Source organism: Globicephala melas, chromosome 1 (assembly GCF_963455315.2).
Source record: "Globicephala melas chromosome 1, mGloMel1.2, whole genome shotgun sequence".
NCBI classification, from domain to species: Eukaryota; Metazoa; Chordata; class Mammalia; order Artiodactyla; family Delphinidae; genus Globicephala; species Globicephala melas.
The window spans coordinates 131,043,599-131,064,135 of record NC_083314.1 but is presented as its reverse complement, the minus strand read 5'-3'; the positions used below and the strand labels follow the sequence as shown (position 1 = coordinate 131,064,135).

General features: G+C 38.1%; 1 protein-coding gene across 6 annotated transcripts in view; it reads left to right on the top strand.

The window, feature by feature from the left end:
• Positions 1-20,537, top strand: part of PDE4B (phosphodiesterase 4B) — a 592,044-nt gene that overhangs the window by 558,827 nt on the left and 12,680 nt on the right. For 5 of the 6 annotated variants that reach the window (XM_060304629.2, XM_030865864.2, XM_060304618.1 and 2 more), the window contains one exon: positions 15,442-15,535. In XM_060304629.2, the coding sequence (XP_060160612.1) occupies positions 15,442-15,535 (94 nt within the window). Of the gene's footprint in view, positions 1-14,276; positions 14,813-15,441; positions 15,536-20,537 lie in introns of those variants that run through there. The other variant, XM_060304638.1, reaches the window with a different exon arrangement.

The window sequence follows — 20,537 nt, the reverse complement described above, 5'->3', positions numbered from 1 at the left end:
AGGTGTTATCATTAAATAAAAATATCTGTCCAGCTCAACCACATAGGCTGTGTGCTAAAGCTAATCAAATGGGGCAAAGTGGAGTGATAATCTGGCAACTATATAATGTCTTTGGTCAGTATGGATGGTAAAAGTTGATAAGCCTAACCAAAAGAGACCTGAATGTATTCTTTCTAGCTATAGTCTTATGCGGTTGCATTAGACAAAATTCCCGAACTTTGAGCCCATAATGGAGCCATAGGTATTACCTATTTTAAGACTTCATTTTATAGATGAGGATTATAAAAACTGAGGGTTAAATATCTAATATGCTCCACAGATCTTTGTAAAATATAAAAAAGAAATCTAAATGAAAAGTAATTTTATTATGACATGACTTCTCCAGAGTCATCAGGTTAATTAGTGGAAGATTAAGGTACTAAAATCCAGCTTGCTCTTCATCTTCAGCAAAAAGCTGATTAAGCTTAAGAAAGACGTGGGACATTCCCTCTTTAGCTTGCAATGAGTTTTAACCTTCTCATTACTCTTCATGAATAAAAGCTCTACATGTCTTAATCATTTCAAGTAAAGAGAACTATTTAGTATTCCTGAAAATTGTGTGATCAAAATCTAGCAGGAAATAGTTGGAGCAAGTTACTTTAAATGTCCCTGGCATTGGTTGTTTTGTTTTTCTTCTCTTTGCTTTTTCAATTTCTGAATAACTATACATATTAATATATCTGAATTAATACATATTAATATAATAGACATATATATGCATACATATATCATCAGATAAAAACCTCATTAAGGCAACCAGGATTAACATTTTCATCCTCACATAATTGAAATGCTACCCTACAGATAATTTATTTCCAACCTTTTCAGTTAACATAATAGCCTATTTCTTCATTCTTTTCTTAGGTTAGATTCCCATAAATGGAATTAATGGATTAAAAGGCAACATTTTTAAGGCTTTGATACTTATTTGCTTTCCCACTGATCCCAATGCCAAAGTTTAAGTAGTAAAAACCCTGTGATTAGTAAAACTCCTTCAGTTTCTTTCTATTTCTTCCTTTCCTCTCTCTGAAACTGAAGGTGATAAATTGGAGAGTTTTACCAACTGGTAGAAAAATAGTCAACGTTCCAATTCTCTCTGGTACTTAGCAGAGCTGTTGGCTTAGGAAGTAGAAACGAAGACAGTGATCTCAGGTTGACCCTATCCCTGTACCCCAGAATGTTTCTGCCCAGTGGCGCAAATTATGCAAAGCTCTCCCAACTCAAATAAGATTTCTGGATTCTTGAGCTGTGTCATCAACATCTTGGTGGAGTTGGGTTCAACAGTGTTGGCAGCCACACATTTAGAAACAATATTGATGTAATTAATGCCTTGTCAACGTTTTAAATCAAATAAACCTCATTTACAGTAGATAGAGATACATTTTGATGTGTTTAGGTAGCTCAAGATGAGTTTTGATGTTTAACTCAGATGTCTGAGTTAAGCACATGTTGCGAATATCTTGCCATAAAACATTGACAAACTCTGAACTATTAACCTAACTACTTAAAATGAGCAGATGCAGGAAAAAATAAAGGGAAAATGACTTGGGAAGAACTGATTATCTCGTTTATAGTAGTCCCTCCCCCTTATCTGTGGTTTTGCTTTCCACCATTTCAGTAACCCGTGGTCAACTGCAGTCCAAAAATATTTAATGGAAAATTCCAGAAGTAAACAATTTCTAAGTTTTAAATTGCGCGCTGTTCTGATTAGCGTGATGAAATCACACACCGTCCCACTTCACCCACCCGGAGGCACGTGATTCACCCCTTTGTCCAGCATATCCTGCCCAATAGTCACTTAGTAGCCAGCGGGGGTTATCAGATCAACTGTCCTGGTATCTCAGTGCTTGTGTTCAAGTGACCCTTACTTTACATTTTACATAATAATGGCCCCAAAGCACTAGAGTAGTGCTGCTGGCCATTCAGATATGCCAAAGAGAAGTTATAAAGTGCTTCCTTTAAGTGAAAAGGTAAAAGTTCTCAATAAGGAAAGAAAAAAATCACATGCTGAGGTTGCTAAGATCTATGGTAAGAATAAATCTTCTATTGGTGAAATTGTGAAAAAGAAAAAATAAATTTGTGCCAGTTTTGCTCCTCAAGCTGCAAAAGTCATGGCCACACTGTGTGATAAGTACTTAATTGAGACGGAAAAAGCATTAAATTTGTACAATAAGATATTTCGGGAGAGAGGCCACATTCCCGTAACTTTTATTACAATATATTGTTATAATTGTTTTATTTTAGTATTTATTGTTGTTAATCTCTTACTGTGCCTAATTTGTAAATTAAACTTTATCATAGGTATGAATGTATAGGAAAAAACATTGTATATATATAGAGTGCAGTACTATCTTCAGTTTCATGCATCCACTGGGGGTGGAACATATCCTCCACCAATAAAAAGGGACCAGTGGATAATGTTTATTAAGGGAAATCATTCCATGCCAAAATATCCTTGATAGTCTAACTTTAGCTTTTTTGATATTTACCCATTGCTAATCATTACTTATTTTATCAAGTAGGAAAAAGTTAGAAATTTTCTTAGCATATAATGTAGGAAATGAAAAGAAAATTTTCAACTCCTGGATGGATAAGAAAACTTAGTTTTTTAGCCGTTATAAGATACAGAAGACTTGAATTTAAAAGTTAAAATATGTAAAAGGAGATTTCACTGCTGGGGGTGAAAGGGGGGAGAGGAGATTATTTAATAACCAGGATAATCAGCTGAGTATAGGAAAAGAACTGACAGAGTTGAAAAAAATAGACTAAAATTTTAGTAGCTCTGGTTGTTCCCAACAGTGGACTTCCAACTTCCTCTCTACCCTCGATATCAGAAGATCTATTGAAAACAAGGAAGAGTTTTATTATAACCTGAGAATGAAGGAACGTTGGCTCTACCCGTCTCTTGGTATCCTGTTGCCTAGAAAACCTCCCTTTGGCTCCAATACATCATCAGGCCCTGTACTATGAACCTACTCCTGGTCTGCTAGACTTCTTGGCTTTCTTTTTTTGAAACCCTGCCTTAGCTACCCTGACTTGGATCAAATTTTCATAGACCATCCTCTTAGCTATCTTATTGGTTAATATCATAGCTAACATTTTCATTATCTGGGGTTTTATTTATGTCTGCTCCAGTTTGCAAGCTCTTGAGTCCTGAAATTCTGCTTTGCATTTTTGAAGCTCCACATTTGCTTATAGAGATAGTCGGGCTAAAAATTATCAAGGAGGCATAGCTCTACTTCTGTCTGTCAGAAGGGAAGTGAAAAGCAGATGAAGGCTTTTGTCAGTTGGTGGTAATTGATTTTGGTTTTGTTTTATTTGGAAAAGCTCTCTGCAGTTCTACTTGTTTTGGTCATTTAGGACATTTGTTGGCATTGGGAGTTTTGATAGCTTATCCTGGTTTTGACCAATGCTAGGACGGGTAATGACCTCACTGGTGGGCACAGCACTGTTTAAAGATGGAAACATTTTTTTGCATTTTCAAAAACTTTAAATTCATGGAACATGCTTAGACTATCCAGGGGTAATGTGCATTTCCAGTATCCTTTTGCACACCCATTTGCCTGTGAGAAGACTAGAGACTTTCTGACGGGTCACTAATGAGATGGACTCCAACTCCTGCTGTAGATAGCCCAGAAGGGTCAGTTTCACTGACCAAATGCTACCCATCCACCAAGATGAAAGGGCACAGTGCCCTCCCTGCCTCAGTCCCTGTCCATTGCAATCACTGCTCCTGGCTCCATTCTGTAATTGAGTCAGAATGATTTAGCTAGATCTGCGTTTATTGATGCAATGGGTATGTTTTTCTTGGCCAGGGCTAGTACATTACTTGTGTTCTTGACAGGATGAGCTGCCACTGAATTTTTCCCTGCTGTATTTTAACACATTTAAGATCTAGTTGCACCACATTGATTTGCATCTGTCTTACCAATTGCGTGGGAGCGTCCCTGATAATATCTCAAGATTTATCAGTATTATTTTTTAAACACTTTAAAATCAGTATAATTTAATTTCAGTACGTTCATTTTATTTTGCTTGTTCATTTTGCTTTATTTTGCTAATTAAAAATACTCCTTTACTAATAATCTTTTTTTGTATGTTTGAAGCATTAAGGTAAGGTCATTGTTGAATGCTGCATAGTAAAATAGTAAAATTTCTAACTTTGAAAGGTCATAGATTGCTTTTCAAAAAAAGGCTTTTCAGGGCCCTTGATAAATCCTAAAATAGGAGAACTTTGCCAAAATAAACAAACAAAAACATGAACCCCTGGGCAAGACTGGATTCTCTTGTTTTTTAAGTAAAATAAATATATTGAGTTAAAATGAGTAAAAAATGAGCTTTTTGGTAAAGGTAATGAAGAAGGAGGAGATACTGGTAAGAAGTAATTCAGGAGAGATTTTTCTTCTTTGAACACTTTTCAAATCTAACTACATGAGCCAGGACTGCACTTTCCCAAGGACTCTGGTTTTGCCCAAGGGAACATTAATTATGGGGCAGTGTAGAAATTTTTAAGGCCCATTTCTTCACTTACAGCTTATTTGCTCTCAAAGCTTCCTGCAGTACCAAGATAGAGCATTACGTAAAGGGCCACTGTCTTTAAGTGTATAGCTGTTTGTTATTTTTGTGTTGCCAGATCCAAGATAGCATGGTAAGGAAACCTATCTGAAGAGCCCTTTGCTCCATACACAGCACTCCCACCTATGTTATCTCATCTGATGCTCACCAAGAGGAACGTATTAGTATATCTCCATATTCAATGTGAAACCAAGCTACAAGCTGTGTTCAAGACTCTCAGCCACTAAATCATGATGCTTAGAATCAAATCTGTTCTCTTTACTTCAAAGTCAAATGACTTAAAAATAGTAATTAAAAGGAAAACCAAAAGATTAGTATGATGTATGTTTACATTTTTATAAAAGAACAACAGCAGGAAAAACTAATATTTTTTATCAGGATGTTACCTTTGAAATGTGGTGGTTAATGATTGGAAGAGAGCAAAATGGACTTTTTTGCTGGTAATATTCTCGTTTCCTACCTGAGTGCTTGTTAAACAAGTATGGTCATTTTGTACACTATTTTGTGTATATTTTGCACACCAATAAAAGTTTTAAAAATAATAATAATAATAATTAAGAGGAAATCCACAGGGTAATTTATTATATTCTTCTATGCCTTGCCAACAAAACATATACTCATAGAATTTTAAAGCTAGAGCTCGACCTTCTTATTTTTCAGACCTCAGCTTAGATGTTTTCTCTTTGGAGAGGTCTTCTCTAATTATCCTAAGTCAGTAGCTTATTTGTTTTACAATTTTCTGTCACAATTTATGATTTTTGATGTTTTTTGTTGTTTTTGTTGTAGAACTTGGTTTTTACTAATCTCCTCCCTTTGACTGTAAGGTTATTGGTGACATGAATTGTGTCTACCTTGTTCATTATTGTAGTTCTGGCATTTAGAATAGCTCTAGGCATTCAAATAAATATTTGTTGGATCACGTGCATGATGGCTCGGAAACTTAATTTGTTGAGGACCAACTATATTGTTAGTGGCAAATCTATTAGAACCTAAGAATCCTGTTTCCTGTTGCACTGTACTGTGCTACACATAGGTGCTGCCCATGACCAATTCTAGTTTTTCTAATTGTTAGCTTTGATGAGAAATTCCCATCTGGTTCACAGTGGCTCTTCAAAGTACCCTCAGAAGCAGCAAAAGCTTGCACCAGAGCCTTCCCCAAATGCAATCAGATAACACAGAACAAAGTCTTGGGGACAAATGTTCTTTCCTCGTGAGCAGAAATATGAAGCACATTTTTGGTTGGTTGTTTGGTTCAACATCGGGGTATTCAGCTTACCTTTCTCTTGAAAAGTCTGCATCCTGTGGACAAGAATCTAAGCTCTACAGAGACTGACAATAGCCACTGCACACTCAGCTGGGAATGCTCTGTGAATACATGTTGTGTCTAAAACTCAGCCATTTGCCGTATCTGTTGTGTCTGGGGCATAGGAGCTTAGTCATTATGCCATTGTTTGGTTGTATTTTTCATTCCTGACATATTGCTGGTACTCCTCTCATCCCCACCTTGGCCACATATTCAATTAATTCAGAGATGCTGCTGGATTGACCTGAACTGTGGAAATCTGAGTAAAATGCATGCTTGGTACAGTTGTCCTTATGTCAGGCAATCTGTGGCCATTCATGGCTTCTGGTTAATTCATAAAGAGTTCTGAAGTCTCTAAATTTGAGGAAATTGGCTAAGTCATGAAATCATGAAAGGCTAGATTTGAAACAGCTCGACATCTCCAAAATAAACTTTTTAAAGGTATGGCTTTAACACAAGGCCATTTTGAGTTATGGCTTTATCTGACAGGTTTCATCTATCTTTCTGGCAATTCTGGTTTACACTTCTTAGACTGATGAATAGTCTAAATGTCAACCAGCGAGCCAGAACTTCTATGAGTAACTCATGTGTCACGTAATCTATATGACATAGCACTGCATCACACCTGCAGCAGCATATCAGGGAAATTCTGTAGTTAATTTCTTGTCAACAATGAAAAGAAAAGAGTTTAGGTGCTAAAGAGCCAACCAAAACCTCCACCCAGATGCAAACCAAGTGAAAAAGGTGCCAAGAGCTCAGATTGTTTGAAAATTCAGAGAAAAACTCAGTTTTAAGTACAAATTCTACAACAGTCTCAGACACCTTACCAACCACTGTATATATATTGTTTCTAACCTTCCGATTTTAAAGATAGAAAAACTTAGTCTCCAAGAAACTCAACGATGTGCCAAGTTTCTCAGTCTAAGTTACAAGATAGGATTTTATTTTCAGACCCAGTTGTATACTCAGCTGATCCTATGTCATGTTATTATGATGTTGGGTCTGCTGTTAGAGTCTTATTTATGCTGTTAGACCCCACTGGTAAGGCCATCCTGTAGTCAGAACCCCTTCTACTTCATGTATAACCTATGCATCTAACTCTGAAACTACTTTTATAAGTAGTTTCATGCACCCAACAAACCTGTACATCTGGGGGTATGCTGTTCTGCAAAGCATCCATCCATCTCTTCTAAACTTTGGTAGCTAATAATAGGAAAAACAAAATGCAAAACAAGTATAACTGTCTTTTTTGAGGCTAAAATTACTTAAGACTACTGCATTCATCCTTTATGATTTAAAAATATGTTCAAATCTCTAACCTATGGTAGATTCTTCTCAATTTGCAAGGACGTATTCTAGCGTAGGGATTACCAAAATACCAACAGATAACATATATTTATCCAGGGAAGAAAAGGATATTTCTATGTAACCCAGGGATTTTCTTTATTTATTTGATGGTCCCTAGAGTTGATCTTGAACATTTCCAGACTAAGCGGCTGTCCCAACCCTGGGAAACTGCTAATCCAGAAGCAGCGGTTCCCAGGGGACGTTTTGAAGCATCCCGTTGTCTTTTATCTCAAAGGGTATGTGAAAGTTGCTAGCTGAAATCAATATAATTAATATTAAACACAAGGTATGCTGCATATTGTGTTTAAAAGGGGTATAGTAGTAATCTCAAAAATCAGCTATGGTAGATTTTTATGGCTGCAAAAATAGTGGAAATTTTAATAAGGCAATATTTAATGCAAGATTTTAAGCAACCCAGGAGATGTTATAGGATAAAATTGCAAATCAGTTCTTAAAGAAAATCATGACCAATTTTTATGGGGTTATGAAAAGAACGTAGAATGTTTGGGGGATGATTTTCCTGTTCTGTGGCATTGCTTTCAAGTTAAATATGAAGGCCTTGAAGCATAGGTCGTGTTTTCCGCTGGTCGGGAGTGGACACTAAACTGAAAGGACCGTGGGTCTGATCCATGGTAAGATTTCTAATTTTAAAAATGTAACAAGTTGTAGAACCTCTGGCTATGTAATCATTCAAAAGAAACCTTAGTCTTCTGCTTTGGAATCGCATTAACGTCCCATGGCCCTGGAACTGGCTTTAGAAGCTTGAGGTTAAATATTAGCCATCGTGCACAGAAGAAGCTGTAGAAGGCTTAAATGGAAAAACAAAAGAGTAACTAAATAGCTTACCTTGATTCCTTGATTTTTCTCATTGCTACTGTGATTTTTGTCATCTGTAGAAAAATAAAGCCTCTGCTGTGTGTAATTATCAGGCCAGCATCCTCAGTCTGTCATAGTACCTTTTTGGGGGTCTGTCACTATTAACAACCATATTAAAAGGGAAAGGTCAGGTACATAAAATGAAACTGTTAAGCTTCAGTAACAGTTGCAGGTGTTTTTCATCAGAAGGAAAGACTTCTGTCAAAAAGAACAAGTTTGAATATTTTAAATTATCTAAAAATATACAGTACCTCTAAACCTTACACATTATGAGTGTATGACTTTGAAATCCAGTCTCTTTAAGGGATATTTAGGACATGTGATATCTGGGACATGTTTATACTAAAAAGAAACATTTGTTGTTTATCTGAAATTTAAATTTAACTGGGTATCCTGAATTTTTATTTACTAAATCTAGAAACCCTACGTATGTGAAAACATATATATACTCACACACTATATTTATAAATCATAGCTTATACATATATATACATATATATGTATATATAGTTAAAATGCATAATGAAAATATAAGTCTTTGGGTATAAATATAGTGTCTTTTGTCTATTAAACTGTGTCATTGCAGCAACTCTCAGAGTTAGGGGAATGTTAGATCATGAGAAATTTCTCTAAATATTTTTATGGGGATTACTTTGGGTCTAGGAAAAGTCCGTGTTTTTTAGCATCCCAATAATGTGTGCCATATCTCCTCTTGAAAAGTTTCCAGAAATTCTGAGAAAAAGAGACAGCAGCAAAGAGCATAGCTAGACGGTTGGGTAAAAAGAAACAACTATGGTAATAATTTTGAGAACTGTTCAAGACCTAGTATCAAGTTGTAGAGCAGTTATATTCAAAGTTATATTTAAATTCTTTTGATTTTTTTTTCAGTTCTCTGTATGAAAGCACTAATGGTTTGTCCCTACCTTGACTTTTAAAATGTCTCTTGAACAGATACTAGTCCTCTAACCAGCAAATGGAATTTACTCTCTTTTAGCTTCATCATAAATGCCAATGTTTTGTTACAGAATTATGGTAGAGATGTCCATGATTGTTTTTCATTGCATATCTATTGTGGATTATTATATCACTGGACAGTTAAGAAGAGAATCACTCAATTCTACTACGTTTAGATGCATTTCTTTCTGATCTGGCGCATGGACAGTTAGAACGAGCACCTTGGAGCACCAGGGGTTTGCTCCAGTAATAGAGCAGAACTTTTCTGCTAGAATGCCCCATCATGGAACTATATAGTGTCCAGTTAGGTGGATATTAATGGACAATGGCAAGTTATTCCTTTCTTAACCCCATTACCAACTCAGTTCAATTTCATTTGCCTCTCAAATAAGACAAATATGTCATTAAAGAAATTGGACATCAAGTTTCAAATAGATGGTAGAGTTCATAGGGAAAGACAAAAAGGAGACAAGAGATGAGATGCATTGTCGGATAACCTGAAATGTTAAGAATTGTGGGACTTGTGAGTGTGATAAAGGGGTTTAGAAAAAGTACACTATATTCCCATTGTTGTTGTTTAAATCAGATTTTGCAAAGGAAAGTGTAGGTGTTTAGGAATTCGAGTCCTTCACTTCTTTGGGTCTTCGTTCCTTCATATGTAAACTTAGGTATACGGAAGAAGCAATGTTTTTCAAAATGAGAAAGAACCTGATAAATTTGCCATTTTACAACTACAGAAACTGGGCCCCAAGAAGGTAATTCATCTTACCCAAGGTCACACATCAGGTGAGTGCCAGAACTAAGAGACGAGCTTGCCTTACTTCCATTTCTCACTAAACTGGGCCGGCCACTGCAGTTTCAACCTCCTTCTACCACTACTAGCATTCTGTGATTCCAGGCAGAATTTTCAGCCCCTTCACTTTTTCTCATGCCCGGGAATTCTTATTAAGTTATGACTAACCAAGTGTAAAATATGAGTCAAAATGTAGTCCCTAATAAAGTCATTGTGACTTTAATGACTTTGGCGGTTGTTTCGTTCTGCAAAAACAGGAAGATCTCACACAATAAGGCGCCTGTCTCACAGATGGGCTTCTGCGCAGACGGCCACCCACAAGGGTGACTCCTGAGGTTGTCTTCCTCTCAGGGGCACCTTTTTTTTCATCTGCAGGTTTCATCTACTTACTTCATCTTAAGGTTATCAATGAGAGGAAAGTGCCTGCTTTGTCTAGCCTTTGATAGGCTGAAGAGTATTTTTGATCGTTAAGATTCACTCTTAAGTGATTTCCAGATCACCCCCTAACAAGCCCAGATTAGTCTTAAAAGTAGGTCTGTTCTGTGCTCGATACTAGTCCCTTGTATTATTACTCTTCTAGATGGTTTTATTCTTAGAAAGACAGAATCACCAAGTTTTAGAACCAGGATGAATTTCCGAGATCATTCTAGTCCAGCCTTCCTGTGTGATTGATTTAACAAGAACTTTTCAGGGGAGTTTCTAGCTCTACTGTGGATCTTTGAGCAAAGCCCAAACTAGTCCTCTGATGAGAAATATAGAAAAATGATGAAGTGTTCCATCCCTTCAGGAGAAATTGGCTCGGAAGAAAATATTCTCTGTACGTAGTAGCATTGAAGCCAAAGAAAAATTGAAGCCATAAAACAAAATGTTTGTATTCAATTTCAGCTTTTGCTATTCTATATATTTTAAGTAACTTCCCACTATTAAAGGTAGCCTATTCAAAAAAATGCGCATATGCTTTTATACAGAAGATACATGCTAGGCAAACAATATCGAATTATTTAAGTAGAGAATGATATCTTTTTCCCTTTTCAGAAAATAACTAACTTCTGGCCGTGTTCATGAATCTAGTGTTGGGCGTAAGTTTAAGGAAGCACTGGAGGAATTTGTATTACTAAGGGTTCATTCACAAACTTTGCTTGTCTGTGTTGAAAAGGGGCTTTGGCCATTTCCTCTGGGGACATTATTTCTAGGTAAGCTCTAACAGGGTTTTCTTGTGAAGGCAGCTTCTTAACAGAAAAATAGGATACGTGTACCTTAGGTTGTAGAGACACATTTATCTTTGAAATAGTGTGCTCCTGTTTGTGGATTTCTCTACTGCATTTGATAAAGTAAATAATGTCTATTCCCTTTCAATCCCGTAACTCCTGGGGCCACAGTTAACCTCAGGAGCTGTTTAATTTTCTTATCTCGACTGAATACCCAACTTGATAAGGAGACAGGGAGACTCCAAGGGTCTTAGAATATAAAACTCTGGAGGGATGATAGCCACTTCTCTTCCTTTGTTGGTGACCTATTCTTTTGGACTGAAGCATTTCCGATTTGGGTTGTTTTTCTCTGTAGTGTTAAGAGAGTTTTGTTTTCTGGGAAATTTTGCTTGCCGGTAAATAATGTGTCCAGACTGTAGGAGGCTGCCACAAAATTTATCATAGAATCTTGACAGGTTTGGGCTGAGATCCTAAAATCATGCATCACTCTCATTTTGTATATGAGAGCTAAGGTGACTTCACCAGACTGTTACCTGTTATCGAGAGCTGAGAATGAAAGTCTAGATTCGTCTACTACATTGTAACTACCTCTGGCTCAACAGAAACAACTCCCGTATGGGAATCAGATGCTGAAAACCCCAGTAAGCCAAGCTTCCCCACTGTCTCCATAGCCTTAACCTCAAACACAAGCTATTCCGTTCCTTGACGTGTCTCATCACACAGGCCAGCACTAATCATACTAATTGGACTCTGCATTACTAGAATGTAAAAGATACCCCCTGTCTGCTCCTCCAAGGCCATGTCTGCCTTGCTTAGTTTGTACAGAGCCCAATATAAGTGGGCCCTTCATAAATGCTTTATGATGAGAGCAGTGATTGCCTTAGTCAATGTGGTTGGACCCTCCCTTATGGAGGAGGAAAAACCAAAGGCTGTTGCTAAGCAACATTTAAAGGACTGGGTCAGTTTCTGACACTGAGTGACCTCCATCTGCTTACTTCATCATGTTGTGTGTTTTATGGTTGCCTTAAAATGACTTTGGGTTTTGGTGGCATTGTCATGCCGTTAGCAAAAGGCTCATAGGAGAACTAATTTAGGCATGAGAAGGAGAGAGGTAGTTTTCAGCTGTTAACTACTTACATGAGTTCACTAACCCATCTGTGAGCTCTGCAGGAAAGGTGAGGAGTTTGGTTTATTCTCAGCCCTGTAGCTTAGAGCCACCTCCCTGTGCCCACGTTGGGACTGATTGACAATGTATACCAACAGGATCCTGTGGCAATGGGAGGTGATAGAAAAAAAGTAAGAAGGAAAGTCTTTCCTAGTCTTTTATGATTGAATTTCTAGCTGCTCCTATATTCTGAGCTGAAGGGTCAATACAGCTAATAAAGAGTTGGCCCCAGCCTCAGCAGACAGTAACTGTTGTGGTTAACGAACATGCCCTAATATATCTGACTATTTCTATTAGCATGAAAGCTTATTAAAAGCATGAAAAGTGTTTTTGTTTGTTTGGGGGAGTTTTTTGTTTTCTTTTTTTTTTTACTGCTATATCCTTAATGCATTGCTTGGCACATTTTGGGGTTCAGTAAATATTTACCAAATACATGAGATGAAATGGCATTATTCAACTAGTACGAACCTGATTGACTCCAAAATCTTCCTAAGTATTTCTAAGAGACCAAAGGAACCAAAATGAGGATGATTGCTTGAATGTTACATTTGGCTAAGTCTAGTGCGGAGACATAATTTAAAAAACCATCTGTCTCTATGCTTTCTACAAGACATTTTTTTGCAATGCTCCGAGTAAAGTTTGCTTCTTTGCCAAAATTCAGCTGATCCATCAGAGCACAGAAACCTGTCTTTTTCAGCTTCTGAGTCTTTAGTGTAAGTGCCTGTCTTTTGAGAACTGAAAATGAGAGGCTATTATGACAGCAGTTTTGTCTTAAAAAAATAAACAACTTAGAACTTACATGATTCACCTGGAGTTCAAATTGCAGAGCAGCTCGATAAGTAAAACACACTAGCTGAGATGATTAATTCAGAGATTTCTGGTGACTGTTACTAACATATTATATCATGGGAAGACCCACACGTACACCAGCAGGGTTCTCCAGAAAGAGGGTGACTGTGCATGCCTCTTTGAGGACAATGCATAGAGCAGTGAGCTAAAGGACGGCAATACTGACTTGCATTGGCTTCACCTCAAAAGGCCTAGTCTCCTGGGCACAGGCAGTGGCATGAGGGAGCCTGGATGCTTGAAGTGAAGCCATTGTCTGTGCAGGATGCTGATTTGAAAGGGGAGTGCCTCACAGGGAAGAGAGCCAATTGCGTGTGGAGACTGTTGCCATGGTGCTTCGCTATTTCTTTAACGTGCTGTACTTGAACTCCTGGGAGTCCAGGGGTGGGGTAACGGAGGAGGGAGAAGGAGGGGAGTGGGATGGGCCTGGGTAGGGAATCCCACTGCAGGGCTCTAGTCTCAGACTTTCTTCTTGCTTGTGATCTTTCTAAAGCTGACAAGGTGAAAGAGAGAGAGAGAGAGAGACTATAGGAAAGACTTCCTCAGCATGCTCCAGATTGCAAAAACAAAATAAAAATTAATTTAATTCTTAAATATTTCTAGCATGAATTAGAAGATGTAACACTGAAATACCAAAACAGCACAGTCTTTCATAACCCTGAATAATTCTCCATTCATGCAGCAAACGATAGCTTGTATTTCCTAACTCACTCCAGATCCTGGATGGAAAGGTTAAATGTGTTTAATTCATTTGTCGAATGCAGTCTCATGTGCATATTAATGAGCTGATGGAGGGCAGAAAATTATATTCTGCATACGAAGTACTTTTAAAACAAAATCCATTAATTCTATTCCCATTCGTTTCATTGTGAAAGAAGTCTAAATGCACTGGCACGCCGTTGGTGTGCAGAAAATCTCCCCCAAAGCTAGCTTAAAAAGTATTCTTGTATACTGAAAGTCTAGTTTGAAAAGAGCCACAGTTCTCGCTTTTTCAATGTTTTTTTTTTTTTAATGTTCGGAAAGTAAATTAATCAAACACACCATCACTTCGAAACCCTTAGAGCGACTGAGCTCTGTACGGAGGCTGCGTCTGCAGTGTCCTGGTCTCCGCAGTGGAGAGAGGGTGAAGAACACCTAGATGAAATGGGGGAGGGTACCGACTTCGGATTGCTTTAAATATTCATGGGGCTTCCTCCATTTTAATCTTCTCCTTTTAAAAAGATGGCTGTGTTTCCTAGTCTGGCATCCCCTCGGGAAAGAAGAATTGCTCCTTCCTTGCAGAGTTCGGCTGAGCAGGACTAATCTAGAGTGGAAACCCCTTCGGCCACCAGGACTATTCATAATTCATAAGTGCTGCAAACCAGCCAGCTGAATGCATTTGGACAGGCTTTTGCACCTTCGTGCACGTCCTGATTTCATTACTCTCTCTGCCAGGGAAGAAGCAGGGAACATAGGCTTCTTGCAAGAATGGAGTGCGAAGATGGGCTTTGTTTGGATTAGAAAATGCCCTAAATTTCGGAGGCTTTGTCTATCATAAGTTCTGATTATTTTACCACTGAATCTGCAAGGCTTTCCCGATCCTTTGGGGACTGCTCTCTCAGAACTGTGAATTCTTTCAAAGGGATTTTTGTGGATTGTGTCAAGGAGTGCATTCCAAAATGCCTGAGGCAAACTATTTGTTATCTGTATCTTGGGGTTACATCAAGGTGGGTTAATTTGATTCCATTATGTGTCTTTGATAGAATGTGAAACATTTACATGTGTATGTTTTCTGTGAAGTAGAAAACCTCTGTAATGATTTAATTGTGTTATCACTTAGCCCACTGAGGCTGCTTATGGTGAAATAGGGGCATGTTATATTACATTGTATTTAAATAGACTGTGTTGTATTTTAACGCTATTCTTTTTACACGTGTCTATTTTTAAAGGATGCTTATCTTTTCTTTTGTTTTCCCTTAAACTTTTCACATTTAATCACCTCTCACTGTATAGGTTATTAACTCAAATTATATTTTAGCATTAATTTCCAATAAACGTATTTTAAAATGTGGTTACATTTTTAAGGGAAATGATCTTGACCTCTGTTAAAATTCCTTTTCCTATGTTTGCATCTTCAAAAGAAATCAGATGTTAATTCTAAGAAATCTTAAGAAAACCTTTTTTCCCTAAAGTGACGTTGGAATAATTTCACATTATTGTATTTTGTAGAAACGGTATCATTTATCTAATGATGTCTGCTCACTCGGTCTCTTGGTTCTTGATAAAGTTGGAAACATCTAAAATGATAATTTGCTATTTTTTAGGTGGTTAATACGTTTTTGTTCTTTATAAACAGTTCAAAAGAATGCTGAACCGGGAGCTGACACACCTTTCAGAAATGAGCCGATCGGGGAACCAGGTGTCTGAATACATTTCAAATACTTTCTTAGGTAAGATATTCACTGGAAAACTTATTCCATAACTGAGATATTTTTTTTAATATTAATTTCTGCAACCTGTCAGGAACATCACTATATGAGTTTGGAATGGGGTTAAGTGACAGAAAAACAAATCCATTTAAAATAAGAACTAAAGACAATCCTTAACATAAAAAAAAAATAAGCTGTAAGGTGTTGTGAAAAAAATGAACGAAAATACCCAACAAAGAGAGAAGTTTATTATGGGCTAATTGAATTTATATAGACCTCAGGTCACTCCTTATCTACCCACCCACTTCCATCTCTGTCAAGACCTCTGAAGGGGGGGTGGGTGATGGGGGGTTCAATCATCCAGTCCTTAGGGACAACTCCAATTGGCTCCTGTGACATGATATTCTTTAAATTCTTCCAGTAACTGGGCTTTGAGCAAAAGGTTTCCTTTTAGATGCTTTGTGAGAGATGGCTGGAGAACTGTATGGTGATTTGACCCATGATAATAAGCTTTGGAAATAATTTGACTGTTGCTTTGCTAAGGTATTTCTTAACCATACATGGGGGGAGGGCAGAAAGAATCTCCACCTCTCTGAAGGAGTTAGCCTTCTGCAAGCAGCATCATTATCTTCCTAATCTGATACTTACCTATCAGTCTCTGCTTTCACATTGATAGTCTTTTAACACATGTCACTGACAGGAAAGGTTTGCATCAGTGCCTCTCAACTACTGTCATGCATCCTGTTTGATTACTAGGAATTTCTGATCTCATGTTTAAAGCCATTCTGCTGTGTATTTTTCTTGAATAAGGCCTGCAGAACCTGCAAATCTGTACTTCAGAGTGAATGGGTAGCCTTTAGACTCTGATTCTGTTGACTTTCAATTACCACTGAATTATGCTCATTTAGCAGAACTCCACTTTCCAGGGAAATGACCTATTCTTACAGCTGAATATTACACCTCCCTTCTTTTTGGCATTGCTGCATATCCTTAAATCAATGAGCATTTGCCTTGATGTCTTATGGAAACACATACCTCTTCTAGTTTTATTTTTAAAAATCAATTCTATTTCTCTAATACCGAAGCAGTTCCTGCTATCAGCAGATCAATCTTTGATCAGCCTAGTGGAAAGCTCATGGCGCTACTCTGTGGCCAGTGGGCATTGGCATGATTGACAAGTGCCTTTCCGACTGTTTCCAGTATGTGGGTGTCTGCAGCACCTGGTTTTCTCCAGCGGCAGTTGTGGCAACCTTTGTCAGAGAACAAAGAGAAGATTTTTTCATATATCCTAGCTCCAAGAGGAGCTAGAATCTAATTGAACAGAAAGTGTTGTGTACTGATCCTTTTCTTCTCCATTATCCCCCTTCTTTCTTTTGAAGGCAGGCATCTTCTCCTGTCCATCTGTGTGACACCCAATTATTTTTCATAAGCTAGGGACTGTTTTAGGGACAATCTCCAGGTTAATGACTGTGGGAAAGAAGAATAAAATCAATAAGTGCAAGGACTCATTTTTGTTTTCATAAACATTGCATGTTAAAATATCAGGGCTTGTCTGTCATCTCAGAAGAGACTCTGACCACTGGAGTAAAGCTGCAGGAAGTCTCTGAGCCCTTCATCATCCAAGGTTGTACCTAAGCAGTCCTCTTGGCTTGTAGCCTCTTTCACTATCTGCTTGCCAAGGACCATGAGAATAGTTTAGTATACCAATTATTCTTATTTTAGCATCAAAGGCTATCAAGTGAGGAGGCTGAGAAGATAATAAAAATGAGTTCTCAGTTTCAACACTTTGCATCTCAAGAACGGGTAACTGTCAACTCTGTTGAATATTCCAGTTGCTATGGAGGCATATCTCTTGAGGAAAACCATCATTTGGTTTCTCATTATTGCCCCCAAAATTAAATTATCAACAACAAGTTGATAATTTGAGGTAGGTTGTTAGAACCTCAGTCCTTACACACTCAACATTAGGAGGGTGGTGAGCCTGTGTGTTTGTGTGTGTGCGTTTGCATGCACACGCATGTGCACACACAAGGTAGACCTGATCAAACAGGCTAGACAGACAGATTATATTCTTGAGAAAATTTAGGGAGAAAAAAATCCATCATATAAACAAAAGATTCATCAGCTACTTCAACTGTAAAATGGGAACACTGGAGTAGATGACACCCTCTATCCATTCCAGCTCTAACTTTCTATATGGATGGAGTTTATCAGTCTTGCTAAGACATACCTGGCAACTTGGATTCTCTGGAATAGCCTGTAGGCTTACAATTTGATAATCTTAAAAAGCAAACAAACAAAGCTTGTTTCCAAACTGCAAATGCAGGACATGGAACTCTACGTCCTGTCTTGTGAGCATGGCAAGTATTCCTGGAGGACCATGAAGCCTTCTTCACAAAATGTCAGATCTGAAAGGGACCTTAATGGCCTCATCCAGTTCCCTCATTTTCCAAGAAAGAAAACTGAGGCCCAGAAGGGTATGTAACTTGACCAAGATTACTTGGCTAAAATGTTCCTGAGCCAGAACTATGACTTCACTCTCTTGACTCCTAGATCAAAATACTTGTCACTTCTTCAACTAGGAAAGGTTATTAGGCTGTCAGAAGAAAATCGCCTTTCAGTAATAGATGTAATCTATGGAGAAAAGTCTTTAGAATCAGGATTGTTGGACCTAAAAATGTGTTAACAGCTTCTAGTAATATAAGAGCCTCTTGTCAGAGCACAGCAACCATCTCCAAGAGCACAAAATGGGAAGACCTTATTGATTTCAGTTAAACTTGAAGAGCAGTATCTCAGTAAGAGTCATTGAAAGTTAAAATGTGTCATCCAGAAAGGAGGGAAATCCCTCACTGCGGGGAATGTGTGAAACTTGTATTGTTTCCATGTAAAAGGATGGCGTCCAGATGGACAGGCTGACATGCAGGCAAGAGACCATCAGTGCAGGCACTCTGTGATGCTCATGCAGGTTAATGGGCTCGGGTGGCTGGTACAGGAGGAAGTAAAGGACCCAGGGGGAAGGAGCACAGATTAAAGCAAGATATTTAGATGTGATATTACAAGTTAGTTGATATTTTTTCAGAGAAGAATCACCCCTTCAAATCCCCGACTTACTGTCTCCAAAGCTGGAACATAGAATTCTCAAGACACAGGGAAGAGAACTCAGGAATTTTGCATGATTAAATGCTGTAAGCTAGCAAGAAAAGCACCTCCAATGCCGCCATTATCAGAGTTTTGATGAGACGTTTTTTGCATCTGTTTATTTATTTATTTATTTGGTACTGTTCCACTCTTTCCCCACTGTAGTCTGACCATTCTGTAAATGTGAACTCACAAAGCATGTAGTATGATTCTTTGAGTGTGTGTTTCAGGTTATTTCTGCATGGGACTGGCTAAGCATTTAGCAGAGGAAATTCAGAATAGGGAAACCCATCAGTTGTTCCAATGCCTGCATAGGGAAACACCCATTAATGTCAAAATGGCACTGTCTGTGGATAATGGCTTTCTTCTTTATCGTAATGTTCCAGACACAGTAGTGGTTCGGCTCAATTTCTCGCTGTCGCAGGGAATCTTTAATTAAACAAAGGGAAAAAGCTGCTAGTCCCACTAGAGGTTTTATATTTGCATTGGCACAGAAGAATCTAACAGCTTCGTTAACCAGGCATGAAGAATGGTGAAGAATGATGGTTAGGAAACGCAGGGGCTATTGTGGCCTTTTATTTTAGCAAAAGTAGTCATTATTAGGCGTGAAGTGACAGGGAGAAAAGTAATTTCAAAAGTAATGTCATATATAGTTTTTATGCCAAAGGTTGAGAGACCAGAAAGAGATTTTAACGGGAACCTGAAGGCCTGGGTTCTAAGCTATTAAATCACTGCGTCTGGAACAAAGTGATTGTGAAATAAATATCTGTTGAATGAATTGCCCTTTGAGCTTGGGAAAGTTGCTGACTTCATCTGAAAAATGAACATGTGGGATTATTATTTGTTCCCAAACCTGACTCTGATCATCAAAGTCACTTGGGAAGATTTTTAAAAAACACTGATTCAGTAGGACTGGGTGGGGCTCATAAATCTGTATTTTTCAAAAGTTCCCTGGGTGCTTCTGTTGCTGAACTAGGTTGGAAACCCCTGAACTAACTGGGATGACCACTAAAATTCCTCCCTAAGGCAGAGTCATAGGCTGATGAATCTAGGAACTTGGGGGCACCCAGAGACAGCACTGAGATGCTAGGGATAGAGAAATCTCTTGCTCCAGCCCTACAGCCAGGTGCCAAGGGTCCAGGACAGCTGCTTCCACCTCACTGTGCTCACTTTGCTTTGATGAGTTGTCCACAGGGCTCTGTGAGCAGGCGGAGGTCTCCAGGGAGAACGTGTGACTATGCCATCAACTGCAAGAGTTGAAAGCAAATCATCTAGATCCCAGCAGGCCATCTGGAAATGTGTCATTTTCAAATAGAGAAGTTGTCTTTGGACTCATTTTCGCTGAAACAAGTAGAGATAAATGTAGGAACTTTTGAAAGCTGCATTAACTCTTTCAGCCACAGGGTGTCATTTAGTTCAATGAAGTAGCTGTAGAGCACCTCAATAACTGATTGCCTCAGCACATTCACAGGCATCCCTGTGGCCTGAGAGAGTTAATGCATTTTTCAGAAGGACTCGGGATCCATCCGTCTCCCTGAGAAGTGAAATAGAATATTTGATTGCTGATATTTTTAATAGCATGATATAGAAGAAGGAGCTTCTATGAGCAGGTAGATATGTTCTTCTCACTAACCCTAGCCCTCCTTTTATCTTGTAGCAGAATTTTTTTAAAAATTAAATGAGATGATTATAGATATTTAATAAGCACAATTACATTAATCAATGTAATGCCTGTTACCAATGAGAGGCATTGTTATTATTTACTAGCAGAATTTATAGACACAAGGCATGAGATAAAACTGAAATTACAGTCTTCCTCTTAACCTCAAATCGTCATAAGCCAGGGCTTTAGAGGAATCATTTGAAGATTAGAAGCCATTTATTT